This window comes from Ranitomeya variabilis, chromosome 3, assembly GCF_051348905.1.
Source record: "Ranitomeya variabilis isolate aRanVar5 chromosome 3, aRanVar5.hap1, whole genome shotgun sequence".
In the NCBI taxonomy this organism is placed as follows: Eukaryota; Metazoa; Chordata; class Amphibia; order Anura; family Dendrobatidae; genus Ranitomeya; species Ranitomeya variabilis.
In genome coordinates, this window is record NC_135234.1 from 153,283,356 (window position 1) to 153,304,244 (window position 20,889).

The 20,889-nt window shown below is 40.8% G+C and overlaps 1 protein-coding gene across 5 annotated transcripts in view; it reads left to right on the forward strand.

Moving 5' to 3' along the window:
- Positions 1 to 3,462, forward strand: part of TBL1X (transducin beta like 1 X-linked) — a 453,077-nt gene extending 449,615 nt beyond the window's left edge. For all 5 annotated transcript variants that reach the window (XM_077294734.1, XM_077294736.1, XM_077294737.1 and 2 more), the window contains exons 16-17: positions 221 to 322; positions 2,377 to 3,462. In XM_077294734.1, coding sequence (XP_077150849.1) covers positions 221 to 322; positions 2,377 to 2,403 — 129 coding nt within the window. In that variant the 3' untranslated portion in view covers positions 2,404 to 3,462. The remainder of the gene's footprint in view (positions 1 to 220; positions 323 to 2,376) is intronic.
- Positions 3,463 to 20,889: the final 17,427 nt, after the last annotated feature.

The window sequence follows — 20,889 nt, forward strand, 5'->3', positions numbered from 1 at the left end:
TGTTCTTCTGGGATAACCTCTTCTAACCTGACTTGAATCATTATCCTGTTAGTGTCTAGGGTGTCTATGGGTGGGTCTATGACAATCTCAGGGGAACAATATATGTCACAATTATTATATAAACCAGAATAAATGTGGTATCAAATCTCATTGAAGTGTAAAATGCCTGTTCAGTAAATCAAAGGGTAAATCATCATATCTCTGTATTTTTGATTGGCAGAATGGCTCTTTAGTTCACAGCTACAGGGGGACAGGAGGAATATTTGAAGTTTGTTGGAACGCTAGAGGTGACAAAGTAGGGGCAAGTGCATCCGATGGATCAGTGAGTATTTCTGATTCCTCTTGTTTGAATTGTTGAATAATGTACTGCTGTGTAATGTCTTCTACAGTTTGTACATTTTCCATTCTTATTTGTAAAGTGCTACACAATGTTGATGCTATAGAAATAAATCATTATCATTATTATTATTATTATTATTAATGATGGATGTATACAAAGAAACTTTATGCAATGGTGACAAAATACACAAATAATAAAGCAGAATTAGACATTGCGTGTAGTCTGTGTATTGCAGTCTGTATACGGACTAGGAAACACAAATGTCTGAATTCAGCAAATGGATATGGGATCTGCTTTAAAAATAATCGAAGAAAATAATTCAAGAAATGCCCATGGCTAGTGTCTTCATTCCAGAAGGCAGCACGGTGGTTCAGTCGATAGTACTGTTGCTTTGCAGCATTGGGGTCTTTAGCTGAAATCCCACCAGGGACAACATCTGCAAGGAGTTTGTATGTTCTCCCTGTGTTTGTTGAGAGCCCGCTAGGACCGTGGGGTACTCGATGCTGGGTCCGGTGGGCTTTAAAATGGTAGTCATGCTGGCAGTGACCCGGTCCGTGGCCCTGGGCATTCAAGTTAAAGGGAAGGTCTTTAAAGGGGTCTTCTTGAAAAAAATAATGAATGTTCGTGATGCCACCTGTGATATTTGGTCAGGGATGATCGACACTGCTTAAAGGGGTCCACTGGGGATGATGTTATTGCAGCAGGGATGGTATGGCTTCCCACAGGTGAAGCTTAGTCCCCAGGGCTCCCAGTGTAGTAGACAAAGATGACAGACGGTGTAGTGCCGGAAAGAATTGAAGGACACAAGGTTGCAGTCTCTTTACCTTTTACTGGTAGTATGCAGCCACAGTCCAGGGCACAGATCACAGGTAATGGTGAGGTCCGGCCAGCCTGGAAGCAATTCGGAATCCCCCTAGCCAGGTGGGGTTGGAAGCCTTCCTTATTGCGCTGTGTTGTAGTCCCTTGCTGCCTAAGGCTTCACACAAGGTCCTCGCTTTCTCTCTCTGTCCTAATAGTAGGACAATATCAGTATGGCAGGTAACTCAAGCCTTTTTACAGGTGTCCTACTTGCGGCAACTTCTGGCTCTATATGCTGCTGTGCCTTTGGATGTAATGGTGGACAGGCGACTTGAAATCTCCTGCCTGCAGGTTTCTGCCCTGGGGCATACAGTAACCCTCACAACCCCAGAATTTTGGCCTCTGGTTTCTTGCGCTGATTCTGGAGTGAGCCCTCTTGCAGCTCCACTCCCAGTATCTTTCCTCTCCTTTGCCTCTGCTCCCCTCACAGTCTCTCACAGATTGCTGTGTCAGGAGCTGCAGAACTACGTGTCTGCATGGCTCCAGCTCTCCTCTCAAACTGACTACCTAACTCCTCCTCCATCCAGAATACAGAAAGAAGCCACCCACAAGCTGGATCAGAGCTCTCCCTTCTGGCCTGGAGTCAGAACAGTGTTGTCTGTACATGCTACCTGTTAAAGGGATCTTCCTCACTTCCAGGCATGACATCACCCTCCCCATGAGGAAGGCAATACCACTGTAACAACCGGTTTCCGGGGGTGTTACATTTGCTTGGGTTTCCTCCGGGTTCTCCAGTTCCCCCCACACTACAAAAACATACTGATAGTATTTAGATTGTAAGCCCCAATGGGGACAGCGATAATAATGTCTATAAAGTGTTGCAGAATATGATGGCGCTACATAAGCAAAGCATGATAAATAAATAATTACATTAGTGGTAACCAAGGTCATCACTGAATGATATGGAACATGGCGCATATGATATCGCTATACAACCTTTTCATTTGGACAAGATTCTGATGGACTTCTGTTTTAAAGGACATGATTCTAAGCTTCTGTGTTATCATTGTCTGGTAATTAGATCTCCATTTTCCATTCTCCACCAAGGGAAGAGGGAATAATAAGTTAACACTGCATATGAATATTCAATACCTGCACATGAGCATGCTCAGTAAAGTGATAAAGTTATGCTTTATTCATAAAACACTTTGACGCCATCATATGATCTTTTATTCCAGGTGTGTGTTCTGGATCTGAGGAAGTGAAGCCGATAATCCAATATCCACGTTTAAATGGACCAGCGTTGAATGTGCACTGTCTGAAATCACAGATTCCGGTTCAGTACAAACCTGACCCAGTCAGAATGTGCGTCATAACCGAATCTCCCTAAAAGGCGAACACTTACGGATGTCCACAATTTTCATGGACCTATTTTATCAGACATCCATCAGAAGTTTGTGGTTTTCCAGCCAGGCTTACTGTATTTCAGCCTCAGAATTAGCAGGCCAATTTTTGGGATTGACAGAAATGTTTGGTTTTGAGTTGTTTGCCATGGCAAAACCTGTGCCAAAAAGGGTAAACATGGTGAAAGTCAAAATAGAAGGAAAAGGCTGCAATGAACCAAAAGGGAAAACCAATTTCTATTAATTTGTCTCATTTCAAACCTAATTTGAACACTAAAGTTTTCCCAAAGGACCTACAAAGACCAGTTTTTAATAAACGATCCACATGACTTTGTATGACACTTTCTATTTTCTAGACTACTTTTTGTTCCTTTCGTTACCTGTTCAGTGGTTTTCTACCAACTCAGAGTAGTGGATTAGGGGAAGATCCAAGGGTATGTAAGGAACTAATATTGCTATCAATTCAGCTTTTACTTTTGTTCAAGATCAATGTGACCTGCTGGCTAGTACCACACTTGAAGAAATGCTTAGCCTTGTTCTTTGCAGATATCTTTTTTCTGGTCACCACCTTCTTATAAGCTCCTAATAGGTTCAGTAATGGAGTGTCCAACATTGCTTTTTCATAGCAAAGTTCTCTCCTGCACTGAGGAGTTTTCCCCTCCACAGCTTAGCTTTTAAGGGCACTTTTCATGACACGGTGTCACATGCTTTTTATAAGAATGCAACGCCAAGAAAGCTTTTTACAAAAAGAAAGATGAACTTTTAAAGAGAAAGAACCCACTGTATTTTTTGAAAAGAAAAAATATTTTTTATGTTAAAAATCTTAATTCTAAAAATGAGAAAAATGAAAATGTTGGGATTGTCTAAGTCATACAAAAAAAAGTAAAAAATACAAGTTATATTAAAGACTTGGTACCCTTTTTGATTTGAGTTTTGGTCTTTAATTCAATTTCTGGCAATCTGTGGTCAAATAATATCTTTATGTTCACTATTATAGGGTCTTTGTTTTACTTTCCTTGTAAAGTACTTCTGCACATTAGCAAAGGAGGAAATCGTAGCCCTTATAACATTTTAAGGTGTATAGTGTATAGTGTATAGTGTATAGCCATAGTGCATAGTAGTGCTTATGTGTGTTTATTATGGATCTATTTTGATCCATATTTGTGTGTTTTGTCTGTAGTTATCAGATTATTAGGGATCACCCAGGGATATAAGGGACAGCCGTTGTTGAGCGGGGGTGCCATATCGCATATTTAGGGTGCCAACCTCCGCTGGTAGGAAGGATATTAGATTCTAGGGCCTATTAGGGCTAGGAGAGGCATAATATTTTTTTCAATTATTCATTTTTTCACTTTTAATAATTTTTTATTGTTATTTTTGGCATTTTTTTCATTTTTTCATACTTATGTTTTTTGGTATCACAAAAATTCCTTTTGCATAAGCATCTCTATATATAGGCTATATCCTTAATTCCTGGTATTTGAGCCCCTATAAGGATGTGTTTTATCTAGTTTTGTGGATTTTTGGTATTATACGGGATTATTAATAAAGATTAATGGTTTTAGGGGTAGGTTTTTTGTTTGGTAGGGTTGTTATATACTCCCCTGTAAGAAATTGGTTGGACAGTTGTACTTTTCCTTGGCTAATAAGGATGAACTTATATGGATATTCAAAAATATAATCTCAAATGTTCTATAATACTAAGTTTTGGGATAAAGCAGCGACAGAAATATTAAACATTTTATAAGTTTGCAATTTATTCAAGTGGCTAAAAGTTTAATTTTCTAAAAAAGTGACAATCAGTTTAAATGGTCTAAAACTAAAATCCGTGAATGATCTAGTTTAAATCGAATTTCCTTAAATTCTCGATTTCACGCAAGTTTGAACAGTTTAAGATTTGATTCACGGTTCGCAAAAAAAAACTTGACTGTCACCATTTCTCACACCATCTGAGGGCAGGCATCTTTTTGTGTGGCCATGTGGGCTTCTCCATAATGCCTTAAAGCTATGACATCTTGTGGATTATTATACATAGCACAATGATGGTCAGTACCTTGGCCATCACACACCAGAGGTTCCATCTCCAGAGTTACTGTGTAAGTCGCTTTCTTCTGCAGAGTGTAAGCTTTTATGGTCAGTGGGGTTTCTCTCTCTTGTAGATTTTAATCTCCTATGGTCAGCATGTTCTTCTCTTTCCCTCCACTCCCCCATGTGTATTTTGAGAGTAAACACAGCTTCCAGTATTGAGATTTGCGTAAATTTATTCACTGCAAATCAAATTTTTTAGAAAATTCAGCGACGCCCGCAAATCTGAATTTCAAAAGATCCACTCATCTCAACCTAAAATGTCCTGGATGGTTTCCTTTCAAAAAAGATGTGAGGTGCAGCCACTCAGTATCTATCTACATATCTTCACTTTCCAATAAAATACAAAAGTTTACCAGTATCTTGTACTGACCCAATGCATCCTTATTGATTATGCAGGACCTGTCACCAGATTTCACAATACAAACTGCATATCTTATTAAATAGATCCCTTACACCCCTTCAGAGGGCGTAAAACAGTATTTGCCAACAGATAATCTCTACGGCTGCAAGTAAGTAATTCTTATTTTGTTGTTTTGTTTTTTTTTGCTTTATAGGGGTTTTCAGATGAACAAAAGTTGATTTGAATCAATAGGTCTTGGAATAATAATAACTTCTACAATTGGATGAAAATGTTCCTGTGCTGAGATAAATGTGCTCCTGCTGTGTACTGTGTAATGGCCGTGTCTGACCATGAAGGAACATGGTCTGATTATACCACTTCTCCTGACCAGGGGAGGACCCAAAAGAGTGTACAAACATTACAGCAGGGGATCGCAGCTGATTCTTTTTGTGAGTTAAAACATTTTGCTACCTGTTTTTAAACAATGTTTTACATAAAAGAAAGAATCATTTGTGATCCTATTGTGTAATGTCGGTATCCTTTTTATCACTCCTCTGGCCAGGAGATGTGGTATGATCAGACCATGTTCCTGTATGGTCAGACACGGCCATTACACAGTACCAGCAGGGGCACATCTATAAGATTATCTCAGCGCAGGAACACTTTTGTCAGGCACACCACACAGTACTTAAAAGTTAGCCCAACGCGAGTGTCCTGAATAGGGAGGGCAACGTCCGGGGGGCAGTCAAGGATCCCGGAGGTGTGGAACGATGGCGGCAGGGAGATGTGCTTCAGGCATGCAAGACCTGAAGCATGTGACCGCCGAGGAAGTGGCTGGAGGCAGAGACAACCCTGAAGCCCCGGAGAACTAAGCTCCAGCGGTGGAAGCAGAAGAGATGTCGGACAGACGCAGGTCAAAACCAGAGGACAACCCAGGTATCATGAGAGGACAGACAAGGACATAGTCAGGGCCAGGCTGGGGCTAGAACCAGAGTGATCGGAGCAGTACTGGAGGGGCAGACAGGGAAGTAGTCAGGGTCTAGCTGGGGTCAAAACCAGAGAGATGCAGAAAGTACAAAAACGGGAGACAAACGCAGAAATGTAAATGGACTGGGTCATACACAAACAAGCATCCACAAGCGGACAGTGCACATGTACACAGGGTCAGGAATTCAGCCGAGGGCAATAATATAACTGACGCTGGACTGAGTTCACAAGAGGCTATATAAAGCCCTCCCACAACCAGAAGGAGGCCAAAAGAATTAACCCCTGATTCACCAGGCCAGAACTACCACCCAGACCATAACAATTTTATTTTAAGACATCCAATTGTGGAAGGTATTATTATTCCAAGATCTATTGATTAACCCCTTTCTGCCATTGGACATACTATTCCGTCCATGTGGGGTGGGCCCTAATTCCCAAGGACGGAATAGTACGTCCAGCACGATCGGCCGCGCTCACGGGGGGAGCACGGCCGATCGCAGCCGGGTGTCAGCTGCCTATCGCAGCTGACATCCGGCACTATGTGCCAGGAGCGGTCACGGACCGCCCCCGGCACATTAACCCCCAGCACACCACGATCAAACATGATCGTGGTGTGCCGGCGGTACAGGGAAGCATCGCGCAGGGAGGGGGCTCCCTGCGTGCTTCCCTGAGACCCCCGCAGCAACGCGATGTGATCGCATTGCTGCGAGGGTCTCCTACCTCCTATCCCTGCAGGCCCCGGATCCAAAATGGCCGCGGGGCTGCATCCGGGTCCTGCAGGGATTACTTCCGGGTGCCGTGCAGGTGCTTGTAAGCCTGCACGGCTGTAAGTGAGATCGGTGATCTGACAGAGTACTGTGCACACTGTCAGATCACCGATCCGTAATGTCCCCCCCTGGGACAAAGTAAAAAAGTTTTAAAAAAAATCCCACATGTGTAAAAAAAAAAAGAAAAAAAAATTCCTAAATAAAGAAAAAAATATATATATATTATTCCCATAAATACATTCCTTTATCTAAATAAAAAAAACAAACAATAAAAGTACACATATTTAGTATCGCCGCGTCCGTAACGACCCCACCTATAAAACTATATCACTAGTTAACCCCTTCAGTGAACACCGTAAAAAAAAAAAAAAAAAAAAACGAGGCAAAAAACAACGCTTTATTCTCATACCGCCAAACAAAAAGTAGAATAACACGCGATCAAAAAGACGGATATAAATAACCATGGTACCGCTGCAAACGTCATCTTGTCCCGCAAAAAACGAGCCACTATATAGCATCATCAGCGAAAAAATAAAAAAGTTATAGTCCTCAGAATAAAGCGATGCCAAAATAATTATTTTTTCTATAAAATAGTTTTTATCGTATAAAAGCACCAAAACATAAAAAAAAGATATAAATGAGGTATCGTTGAAATCGTACTGACCCGAAGAATAAAACTGCTTTATCAATTTTACCAAACGCAGAACGGTATAAACGCCTCCCCCAAAAGAAATTCATGAATAGCTGGTTTTTGGTCATTCTGCCTCACAAAAATCGGAATAAAAAGCGATCAAAAAATCTCCCGTGCCCGAGCATGTTACCAATAAAAACGTCAACTCGTTCCACAAAAAACAAGACCTCACATGACTCTCTGGAAAAAATTATGGAAAAATTATAGCTCTCAAAATGTGGTAACGCAAAAAATATTTTTTGCAATGAAAATCTTCTTTCAGTGTGTGACAGCTGCCAATCATAAAAATCCGCTTAAAAACCCGCTATAAAAGTAAATCAAACCCCCCTTCATCACCCCCTTAGTTAGGGAAAAATAAAAAAATTAAAAAAATGTATTTATTTCCATTTTACCATTAGGGTTAGGGATAGGGCTAGGGTTAGGGCTAGGGTTAGGGCTAGGGTTAGGGTTGGGGCTAGGGTTAGGGTTAGGGCTAGGGTTAGGGTTGGGGCTAGGGTTAGGTTGGGGCTAGGGTTAGGGTTGGGGCTAGGGTTAGGGCTAGGGTTAAGGCTACAGTTAGGGTTGGGGCTAAAGTTAGGGTTAGGGTTGGGGCTAAAGTTAGGGTTAGGGTTTGGATTACATCTACGGTTGGAATAGGGTTGGGATTAGGGTTAGGGGTGTGTCTGGGTTAGAGGTGTGGTTAGGGTTACCATTGGGATTAGGGTTAGGGGTGTGTTTGGATTAGGGTTTCAGTTATAATTGGGGGGTTTCCACTGTTTAGGCACATCAGGGGCTCTCCAAACGCGACATGGCGTCCGATCTCAATTTCAGCCAATTCTGAGTTGAAAAAGTAAAACAGTGCTCCTTCCCTTCTGAGCTCTCCCGTGCGCCCAAACAGGGGTTTACCCCAACATATGGTGTATCAGCGTACTCGGAACACATTGGAGAACAACTTTTGGGGTCCAATTTCTCCTGTTACCCTCGGGAAAATACAAAACTGGGGGCTAAAATATAATTTTTGTGGAAACAAAAATATTTTTTATTTGCATGGCTCTGCGTTATAAACTGTAGTGAAACAATTGGGTGTTCAAAGCTCTCACAACACATCTAGATGAGTTCCTTAGGGGGTCTACTTTCCAAAATGGTGTCACTTGTGGGGGGTTTCTACTGTTTAGGTACATTAGGGCCTCTGCAAATGCAATGTGATGCCTGCAGACCATTCCATCTAAGTCTGCATTCCAAATGGCGCTCCTTCCCTTCCGAGCCCTCCCATGCGCCCAAACGGTGGTTCCCCTCCACATATGGGGTATCAGCGTACTCAAGACAAATTGGACAACAACTTTTGGGGTCCAATTTCTCCTGTTACCCTTGGGAAAATACAAAACTGGGGGCTAAAAAATAATTTTGGGGGGAAAATTTTTTTTATTTTTTTTCACGGCTATGCGTTATAAACTGTAGTGAAACACTTGAGGGTTCAAAACTCTCACAACACATCTAGATGAGTTGCTTAGGGGGTCTACTTTCCAAAATGGTGTCACTTGTGTTTTTTTTTTACTGTTTAGGTACATTAGGGCTCTGCAAACGCAATGTGACGCCTGCAGACCATTCCATCTAAGTCTGCATTCAAAATGGCGCTCCATCCCTTCCGAGCCCTCCCATGCGCCCAAACAGTGGTTCCCCCCCACATATGGGGTATCAGCGTACTCAGGACAAATTGGACAACAACTCTTGGGGTCCAATTTCTCCTGTTACCCTCGGGAAAATACAAAACTGGGGGCTAAAAAATAATTTTTGTGGGAAAAAAATGTTTGTTTTATTTTTACGGCTCTGCATTATAAACTTCTGTGAAGCAGTTGGTGGGTCAAAGTGCTCACTACACCTCTAGATAAGTTCCTTAGGGGGTCTACTTTCCAAAATCGTGTCACTTGTGGGGGGGTTTCAATGTTTAGGCACATCAGTGGCTCTCCAAACGCAACATGGCGTCCCATCTCAATTCCTGTAAATTTTGCAGTGAAAAGTCAAACGGCGCTCCTTCCCTTCCGAGCTCTCCCATGCGCCCAAACAGTGGTTTACCCCCACATATGGGGTATCAGCGTACTCAGGACAAATTGTACAACAACTTTTGGGGTCCAATTTCTTCTCTTACCCTAGGGAAAATAAAAAATTGGGGGTGAAAAGATAATTTTTGTGAAAAAATATGATTTTTTATTTTTACGGTTCTGCATTATAAACTTCTGTGAAGCACTTGGTGGGCCAAAGTGCTCACCACACCTCTAGATAAGTTCCTTAGGGGGTCTACTTTCCAAAATGGTGTCACTTGTAGGGGGTTTCAATGTTTAGGCACATTGGTGGCTCTCCAAACGCAACATGGCGTCCCACCTCAATTCCTGTCAATTTTGCATTGAAAAGTCAAACGGCGCTCCTTCCCTTCCGAGCTCTCCCATGCGCCCAAACAGTGGTTTACCCCCACATATGGGGTATCAGCGTACTCAGGACAAATTGTACAACAACTTTTGGGGTCCAATTTCTTCTCTTACCCTTGGGAAAATAAAAAATTGGGGGCGAAAAGATCATTTTTGTGAAAAAATATGATTTTTTATTTTTACGGTTCTGCATTATAAACTTCTGTGAAGCACTTGGTGAGTCAAAGTGCTCACCACACCTCTAGATAAGCTCCTTAGGGGGTCTACTTTCCAAAATGGTGTCACTTGTGGGGGGTTTCAATGTTTTGGCATATCAGGGGCTCTCCAAACGCAACATGGCGTCCCATCTCAATTCCAGTCAATTTTGCATTGAAAAGTCAAATGGCGCTCCTTCGCTTCCGAGCTCTGTCATGCGCCCAAACAGTGGTTTACCCCCACATATGGGGTATCGGCGTACTCAGGACAAATTGTACAACATCTTTTGGGGTCTATTGTCTCCTGTTACCCTTGGTAAAATAAAACAAATTGGTGCTGAAGTAAATTTTGTGTGAAAAAAAAGTTAAATGCTCATTTTTATTTAAACATTCCAAAAATTCCTGTGAAACACCTGAAGGGTTAATAAACTTCTTGAATGTGGTTTTGAGCACCTTGATGGGTGCAGTTTTTAGAATGATGTCACACTTGGGTATTTTCTATCATATAGACCCCTCAAAATGACTTCAAATGAGATGTGGTCCCTAAAACAAATGGTGTTGTGAAAATGAGAAATTGCTGGTCAAATTTTAACCCTTATAACTCCCTAACAAAAAAAAATGTTGGTTCCAAAATTGTGCTGATGTAAAGTAGACATGTGGGAAATGTTACTTATTAAGTATTTTGTGTGACATATCACTGTGATTTAATTGCATAAAAATTCAAAGTTGGAAAATTGCAAAATTTTCAAAATTTTCGCCAAATTTCCATTTTTTTCACAAATAAATGCAGGTAATATCAAAGAAATTTTACCACTATCATGAAGTACAATATGTCACGAGAAAACAGTGTCAGAATCACTGGGATCCCTTGAAGCGTTCCAGAGTTATAACCTCATAAAGGGACAGTGGTCAGAATTGTAAAAATTGGCCCGGTCCATAACGTGCAAACCACCCTTGGGGGTGAAGGGGTTAAAATCATCTCTTGTTCATGGAACAACCCCTTTAACTATCCCAGTTAAAAATACGACAAATAATTAAAGATATGAGTAATGGAGAGAGTGCTGAGTAAAATAAACCTATTTTTCCCTGATCTACATATACAGTTCTAGAAAAAATTAAGAGACCACTGCAAAATGTTCAGTTTGTCTGATTTTTCTCTTTATATGTATATTTTTGAGTAAAATGTAAATTTTTCTTTTATTCTATAAACTTCTGACATGTCTCCGAATTTCCAAGCAATAAATTTTGTTTTTTTTTCTGACAAAGAAAAATGGTCAAAATTAAAAAAAACAGTGCTTTCAGACCTCAAATAATGCAAAGAAAACAAGTTCATAATCATTTAGAAACAACAATACTAATGTTTAAACTCAGGAAGGGTTCAGAAATCAGTATTTTGTGGAATAACCATGATTTTTAATTACAGGTTTCATGCGGCTTGGCATGCTTTCCACCAGTCTTTCACACTGCTTCTGGCACAAAAATGTAATCAGTTCTTCTTTGTTTGATGGCTTGTGACTATCCATCATCCTCTTGATTACATTCCAGAGGTTTTCAATTGTGTTCAGGTCTGGAAATTGGGCTGCCCATGACAGGGTTTTGATGGTGGTGGTCTCAATTTTTGCCAGCATTGTAAATGGTCTGCAGAGCCCTGGTACTGAACTGATATTACCATTATATTGTAGATGTGGTGGTCTCTTAATTTTTTCCAAAACTGTATTTTAAGATATGATCATTCTTAGTGGCTCTCTACACTAGAAAATAAAGGACAATTCTAAACAGGGGCCCAATCTATAATAGGGCAAATGAACAGGGACTGTCTTTTGGAGAAAACCAATAAAATCTTACTTATTTGCAAAAAAATCATACTTTTATTACAAAAACGTGCACTATCCCATAGAAAGAGCTAAGTTCGGGTATGATTTTGGCTAATAGAGGAACATAACAACTTGCATAAGAAAATATGAATACTACTTGGCCATAGGTAATCAGTACAATGAAAGGGATCAAAAGAAAATTTGCAGATAAAAATTCTGACCTTAAGAGTTTTAAAAATAAAAAGCTACATTAAAAGGTGCAAAAAAATTGTTTCTCTGGAGAAGAGCTCTTTGTGGAATAGAATATGCAACCGATGACACAAGGACCATTTGTACAATGTAACCAACATATAGACATCAACACAATCAAAGCTCAGCCATTGAAAATCAGTGTTAAAGCCGCCATACACATGAGACTAATGTCGGATGAATCTGACAATATTGACGGATTCGACAGACAGATTAAAGTGTACAAAGGCTTTTTGGATTTCAGACTCCTGATCACTTTGTTCTCTTGAAAAGAAGTTTAACACTGGAGCACTTGGCAGAATGAGCGCTCCTGTGTGTTGGAGAGACCGCTGAGATGGCCGGCTGATGAGCAATCTGCCAAAGCATCGATCGACCAATAGCCAATATATGTGTATGGCTGGCAGTAGTTTAACACGTTATGGAGATACAAATGTACAGGAATTTGTAAAAATTCGCTGACCGTCCAAAGGATTCACGACAAGATGCACATGTTTTACATTAGTAGACCAATGGCATTTGGCAGGCTTATCTGTAATATATATATATATATATATATATATATATATATATATATATATATATATATATATATATATATATATATATATATATATATATTTGTGTCTTGCCAATTTCTATAACATTTGTAAAACACAAGGTATGTGAAGAATCTTTAAGCATAAGTTTCCAATTAATGTTTGGTTTTGCTCTTGTGAAAAATGGATGGCAAGTACCGTATGTGTTCTGACTGCTGAAAAGAAGAGTCGTGAATTCTAGAGAACACTACTACTGAAAATAAAAAAGTATTGTTGATATCCACAAATATGGAGGTGAGCAACAACAATTAGAGCCACCATTACAGATAGCTTGAAGGAGTGGTCCAAAACTAAAATTTATTTTAAGCCTTAATGCCTATTAATTGTCATAATCTAATTTCTTTTTTAATATACTTTAATTAAAAAGTCCCTACCATTCCCTCATTACTTTATCTAATTGCCTTATTTTTATTTTACTACTAGTGTTTGATGATGTTTCGTTTGAGAATCCCAGTGAATGCTGGGATAGCTAAACAAGTTGTCATCAGAGGGCAGAGGTTGCTGTCACTGCCGCAGCCTCTGCCACCGCCCTGAAATGAATCGCCATCAGTGATGTTCCTTTCAGAGGTTGAATGTAACGCAGTTGGGTGTGAACCCACTGTGCCATGGGGCGAGCTTATCCTGGAGGGGCGTGACTAAGTGACTACCTGGTTTTCGCTAGAGCTTCTGGTGGTGAAGATAGGTTTGGACACATATAGTTACCAGTTACTACTCCAAGGCAGTCCCCGGGACTCCAGCAGCTGACCGAACAGTCAGAGGCATATGTACATGGTACAGGAGGACAAAGACAAAAATGTGGTCAGACAGTCTGCGGTCGGGGCAGGCATCACATGATCAGAAGTTATAGGTCAGGAGTGGAGAGGTCAGACAGGACGGGAAGACTAGCCAGGTCGGTAATGGGAAGCGGATTACAGAAACAAGCATAAACATGGACTACAGGGTAGGAACGAAAAGTTCGAGCAAGGAGTGATGGGAGGAGCTTCCTAATATTGTGCCTCATCACAAGAAATAGGATGGGGAATATGATCTCCGCAGGACAGTGCAGGGTTAAATTACTCCAGAGACCGGCCACGCCCCCTACGTCCAAATGGAAAAACCATGGTGTTGCAGCTATGCAGAGAAGTGCTGCAAAAGGCAAACCTCAATGAGCTGACCAGACATAAGCAGAAACTGCGCAGAAACCATGGTGAGTAGAGCGGCACTGACGCTAGGCTAGTCCCTGCTCTACTGCCTGTGCATCGATTGTTAATTCCAATGTATGCTCAGTAGATTCTTCTCATTGTGTAATATATACAGTGACAGTGCGCTCTATCACTGGCTCTGATCAGAAGTAATAAGTTAGCAAAAGAGTGCATTGTCAGTGCGCGTTGTAAGAAAAATACCCAGCATGCAGGAAAAACAGAGACCAGCGTGCCGGGCTGCTGTGTTGGTCTGTTTTTTTAATGTTGCTGTATTTTTTTTTTACTTTCTACAAGCAGGGACGTAGCTCCCTTTTTGGGGCTGTGCATTTAGTCAGATCTAGGTCTTGCTCTGCCTTCATCGAGGCCAGTTGGCACATAAAGAGGTTTCACTTTGACCATACTGAGTGGGTACACCTTGTCAACGTGGGATGGCTTATACTTTTTTTTATCAAAACACAGTCAAATAAGTACTCTAAGTTATTTATAGTCATGGACGAAAGTCTAGGCACCCTTGAAATTGTTTCAGAAAATTAAGTATTTCTCCAATAAAATTATTGCAATTGCACATGTTTTGTTATACCCATGTTTATTTCCTTTGTGTGTATTGGAGCAGCACAAAAAAACAGAGACAAAAAGGCAAATTGTGCATAATGTCACATAAAACCGCAAGAAAGAGGCAGACAAAATTGTTGGCGCCTTACCAAAATTGTGGGTAAACAACTTTGTTTCAAACATGTGATGCTGATTCAAACTCACCATATGCATATACTATACAGAAAACACATTATGCTCATTATATTGTACTAGATTGTGGCCCGATTCTAACGCATAGGGTATTCTAGAATATGCATGTCCCCGTAGTATATGGACAATGATGATTCTGACTGTGCCCGTCGCTGATTGGTCGAGGCAACCTTTTTGACATTATCATCGCCATGGCAACCATTATGACATCTACGTCGATACTGTGCCCGTCGCTGATTGGTCGAGGCCTGGCGGCCTCGACCAATCAGAGATGCGGGATTTCCATTATGACATCATCGTCGCCATGCTGTGCCCGTCGCTGATTGGTCGAGGTCTGGCGGCCTCGACCAATCAGAGACGCGGGATTTCTACGTCGATACTGTGCCCGTCGCTGATTGGTCGAGGCCCAGGCGGCCTCGACCAATCAGCGAATGAATAAACGGGACAGACAGACAGACAGAAAAACCCTTAGACAATTATATATATAGATGGACTATGGGGTGCATTATACTATACAGAGGGCTATGAGGTGCATTATACTATATGGAGGACTATGGGGAGTGCATTATACTGTATGGACAATGGGCTGCTTTATACTATGTGGACGACTATGGGGTGCATTGTACTGTATGCAAGCAATTATACAGTGAAAAGGTTTATGTGGGGTCTATCATGCTGTGGGGGCCATTACACAGTGTGGAGAGGTGTGGAGCCAATATACTAGTATATACTGCATGGAAGGCTATGTGGGGGTCACAGTTGGAAGATCATACTGTGTTGGGGTCACCATACTTTCCGGGGGAGATTAGTGGTGGGATATAGTGGGGTCATCATTCTGTGCGTGTGGTGGGTAATTTGGAGGAATTTACTGTGAGGGTATCTTATGGTGTTTGTGGGCACTTTTGTTAACATCATACTTTATGAGTGCAATAAAAAGGCATCTAGGGCTCCAATAGGAGCAAAATTATAGGGCACACAGTACCACACAGTAGGTGCAGTAATAGGGTCACTTACAGCGGTAGCAGGTGGCTCAGCATTGGGGTATCAACAGGCCAGGGAGTTTTGCTGATTGTGTATAGATGGGGACGGTGCCTGAAATGTGAAAAAGTCATATGTGTCTTTGTTGTAATCTCTCCAGTTGAGTCCTGGCTGTTGGTCTGGGCCAGTTCAGTTGAAAAAGACGGGAAACGCGAATGACTCCACCAGAAAGAATGTCAGCTGTAAGTCACCATCAATAACTGTACTGTAATCTGTTATATATTCTAGATGACTGGTATCTACTGCTATATGGTCCCCGTATGGCAGTAATATCAGTGTTGATCAGTGTTCCCCAGCAACCAGGCAACCCCCACATGTATTTAGGCTGTCCAGCAGCTTCAAATCATGCAGCGGCGTCAACAAAAACTAAATCTCCGAGCAGTCACAAATACTCGGAGACCACCTGAGTATACTCGCTCATCACTATTGTGTATACCTTATCTGTCTTTATCTTTAATAATTAGGTTACACTTCCCTTTATATTTGGGCCTTGAATTGATTGAATTATTATGAGTTTTTTTTCCCATAGCAGGAATCTCTTTTACTCCACAGGGTTATTATACCTGTGGTGTTGGTTATTATAGTGACACAATTCATTTGTGAACTTATTTTTTAGGTTTCATATTGTATTTGGTATTCCTTAGGGTTTTCCTATTACCTGGTCATAACAAAAATGATCCCTAACATATCGCTGCATTATAGTTATTACCATATCTATAGTTAATCTCTTATCTTTAACCTATATGTTTTCCCATCTGTGTAGCTACAGGGAGTAATGAGAGATTGGAAAAGCCGTCGCTGAGTGGGGGCGCCAAATAACCATTCTCTTTATGGTGCCAACCTCCACAGCTAGGTAGTGATCAGATAGGGTTAAACCAGGGACCCTTTAGGTTATTCCATGGACATTATTAGTCTATGTATCTAACAGAATTGTTACCTACTTTTGTGTATCTCAACACTATTTTGTGGTCCTACACACTGGGTGGTGTTTTTTAAAACAAACTAATAAAATTTATAAATTTTAAGGGATTATATGTATATTTGTTAATGGCCACAGTGTGAATGTGCACTTCTTTATTACACTTATATCAGCAAGTATTCAAGCTCATTTTTATGGTGTTGGTTTAGAAAAGAGGCAAAAAATGGAATCACACATTGCATATTATTATGAACTAGCTGTACTACCCGGCTTCGCCCGGGTTAATGACTGCTGTTAGCAAAATAGAATGTGTTAACAAAAATTTATTCTGCACACAAAAACCACAAAACAAATAGATAGAAATGTAATTATTAAAAGGCAAAAACTAAGCTAATAGAAGAATTTCACAACATATATTAGCTTTGTTATACTGAGAATGTCTTTGTTGCCTATATTAACCAATCAGAGCTCAGGTTAATTAACTGTAGCAAAATAGAAGCTGAGCTGTGATTGGTTGCTATTGGCAGCCTGATAAATCCCCAGCCAACAGGAAGCCCTCCCCCCTGGCAGTATATATTAGCTCACACATACACATAATAGACAGGTCATGTGACTGACAGCTGCCGTATTTCCTATATGGTACATTTGTTGGTCTTGTAGTTTGTCTGCTTATTAATCAGATTTTTATTTTTGAAGGACAATACCAGACTTGTGTGTGTTTTAGGGCGAGTTTCGTGTGTCAAGCTGTGTGTGTTGAGTTGCGTGTGGCGACGTGCATGTAGCGACTTTTGTGAGATGAGTTTTGTGTGGCGACATGCGTGTAGCAACATTTTGTGTGTCGAGTTGCATGTGACAGGTTAGTGTAGCAAGTTGTATGCAGCAAGATTTGTGCATGGCGAGTTTTGCGCGTGGCGAGTTTTATGTGTGGTGCGTTTTGAGTATGTGCAAGTTTTGTGTGAGGCAACTTTTGCATGTGGTGCAACTTTTGTACATGTGGCAATTTTTCTGTGTGTGCAAGTTTTGCATGAAAGCGCGGGGTTAAAATTTCACCTCACAACATAGCTTTGACGCTCTCGGGGTCCAGACGTGTGACTGTGCAAAATTTTGTGCCTGTAGCTGTGACGCCTCCAACACTTTTCCTTTCACTTTTTCCCCATTATGTAGATAGGGGCAAAATTGTTTGGTGAATTGGAAAGTGCGGGGTTAAAATTTCACCTCACAACATAGCCTATGACGCTCTCGGGGTCCAGACGTGTGACTGTGCAAAATTTTGTGGCTGTAGCTGCGACGGTTCAGATGCCAATCCCGGACATACACACATACATACATTCAGCTTTATATATTAGATTTCCCAGTGCAAAGAGCTACTTTAAAGCTGACCACACACATTAATTAGATGACTGTCGGCAAAACAATACTTCCCCCGATAGTTCTGCCGAAAACCAACTCAGGAGACTCTGCCATACACAGGAGTGCTTGTTTGGCTGAGCGATACTATGTTCTCTATGAGAAAGCAGACAGCTGACATATTGGCCGACATTATCTGCGGGATAACAATACGATTGGCAGTCCAGTATTGTAGATGCCTGATTGACATCTTCCCTGATGATCAGTCAGATGATGCCCTCATACACATAAGTCTGCCAACCGAACTCATTATACGGAGGGCCTTTAAGCTCTTCTCCCTCTCTTGTTCTGGAGTATCCAACCGATCCATAGAATAAAAAGACAACAAAGATTTCAAAGGACACAAAATAATGCTTTATTGCCTCTTTGAAGGCTCTGCAGAGAAACTGAACATTTATTGCAAGGCACTCCCACAGTTTACAGTGGGAAACTCATGACCAGTGTATTTTTTGGAGTATAATGGGAAGTTATAAAACAGACCATAAAGCATAAGAAGGGATTGTATAAAGGAGACTAATCTTGACATTTCCATTTTAGTAATTGATTTTTCTTTTGTAGACAATTACCAAAATGTATGGACATATACTGTATAGTCTTGCTTTCTTTTCGAGACGATCAGTCTTTAGCAATTGTAGATGATTATTAATTGTTTTTGAGAAAACATTTTTCTCCCTGCTCATATGCATCATTGCACATCAGAATGCTAAGTGTAATATGAGACAAATGAACCCTGATGTACTATACACAATAGGTGGCCATTGTCTAGTCCTTTGTCTAGTCCTCTGGAGAATTTGGTCAGGTAACCTTTCCTGAGAAGGGTAGTAATGATGTTACATTTTTAAGCTTTGTACTTGTCTATGTGATTGACTGTTGACAATAGCTTTCCAAAGTTCAAAGAAATTCTCTACTTCCAAAAGACATTTTCAGAGAGTGAGCTGAGAGAATGTGATTGACTGTGATAATGTCCAAGCGTGTTCCTCTCTCTCGCTCTACATGGTAATGTCCTCATTTCAAGCACTCACGTAAAATATGACTTATTTCATAGAAAGACAATGACCTGATCCATTTGTTTGGAGTGTAGAAAACATCTACTATAAAGCACCACTACAGCATGTTTCTTTTTCCAGTGCTGGAATGATGCTTGTAATGTAAGTTCGCTGACTCTAGTCTGATGCTTACCCGCCACTGTACCACGGCACCATCTTGTGAATGGAACTCCTGAATAACCAAAATTCATAAGTTACGTCACCAGCTCTTAATGTAAGTCTATGAGAGCCAGAACAAGGGTCTCATAGACTTTCATTGAAGAGTGGCCTTCAGCTTGCTCCAGCAAACACTGCAGCGATCGGAAAATCACAAACTGCTGGGGACCATCAGGACCTGCGGCGATAGAAGGTGATGACAGCTGTGGGCAACTATAAGACCAGGGGCAGTGACTTTACATTAGAAGCACCACCCCATCGCTGCAATTATAAAAATGCTGGAGTGGTGCTTTAAAGAGAACCTATCAGAGGAATCACCAATACTGAACAGGCCATTTTTTCCTCCTATTTTATTCCTGAGGCTGAGTATTCCACTTTTTGGTGTATTCTATTTTTTTTAATCTGCCATACTGTCCAATAGATAAGGCACTTTTTATTTTGTGACAATTTTTATGGTATTTACCAAGGGGACGTGACTCACAGGATTCTCTGTGAGTGTATCTTTAACCAGCAGTGCATTGTTACCCTGCATGTCACACCCTCTTAGTAAAGATTATATAATTGGCACTGACTATATCTCTGGGACCCTATGTCAGATTAATAAAACATGGAATACTCCAGTAGGAATGCAATACAAGCAGAAGTTTCCCACTTTTGATAGGGTGACAGGTCCTCTTTAAAGAAGCACTCCAATCAAAAATGTGTATCCTCTTAATATATTGCAGTCATCATATTTTATGGCACTGTGTATTTACAATTGCTCATTTTGCCCTTCTACCCAGTTAAACTGTCTCTTTTCCATTAGTTCTATGATATCACATGATTAAAAACAAACTAGCTGAATCCTTTTAATCTCTATGTAGAAAGAGGTCAATTTTCCTGCATGAATTTTCACTGCAAAAGTCCTTGGCAGGGGGAGGAGCAGAGCAGCTGGGTCAAGAGTTGAAGAGGGATGACTCATGCAAGGAGAAAAAAGAATTAGCTGGGTGGAAAGTCAAAATGAGAAGTTGTAAGTACACAGAGCTACAGTATATAATACGATGATGACAATATATTAAGAGGACAAAAATTTTGACGGGACTGCTTCTTTATGGACAAATAAAAATATGAAGCAGACAAAGAACACACAAACTTAACATAGCTGTTGTCCAGGTCAGATCTAATTCCAAGACTTCTGTATTTCAAACTACCAAGTCATAACATTACACATGTATATGTACTAATATATAACATTAAGTAATTGGCAGTTCAATATCTAGTTTATTCTTCTGGTTTGTCCAAATGTCCAAGGAAGTATCCATTTTACGTTGATCTTCTTTAGATTATTTAAATATAGTTCTATTTTTAAGCTGCTGTGACTGGGTCATCCACCGCTACATCGATGACATGTCTTCCATTGTAAGGGTTTATCACAGTTTACTGTAATGTTGGAGATTTGTCATGTAATATACGATCTGGCCAGTTGGAGAGCAGTGGTTTTTGGTGGTTAGAGGGCAGTTGGGAGGAGTCGAAGGTGAGTCCAGGTGGAAGTGAAGTTGCAGATTCTTGGAGAAAATCTGGATAAGACGGTGTGGCTCTGGATTTGTTGTTGTTGACTCTGGGACACATTGTTCAGCTTAATGTGAGACAACTCGGTGAGGACAACCACGTATACAGCATCTCAAGCTAGTCCACGTGAGGCCTTATCTCTAAGGGCTTAGTGAAGCCCTGCGTTGGAGTGATCGGCATT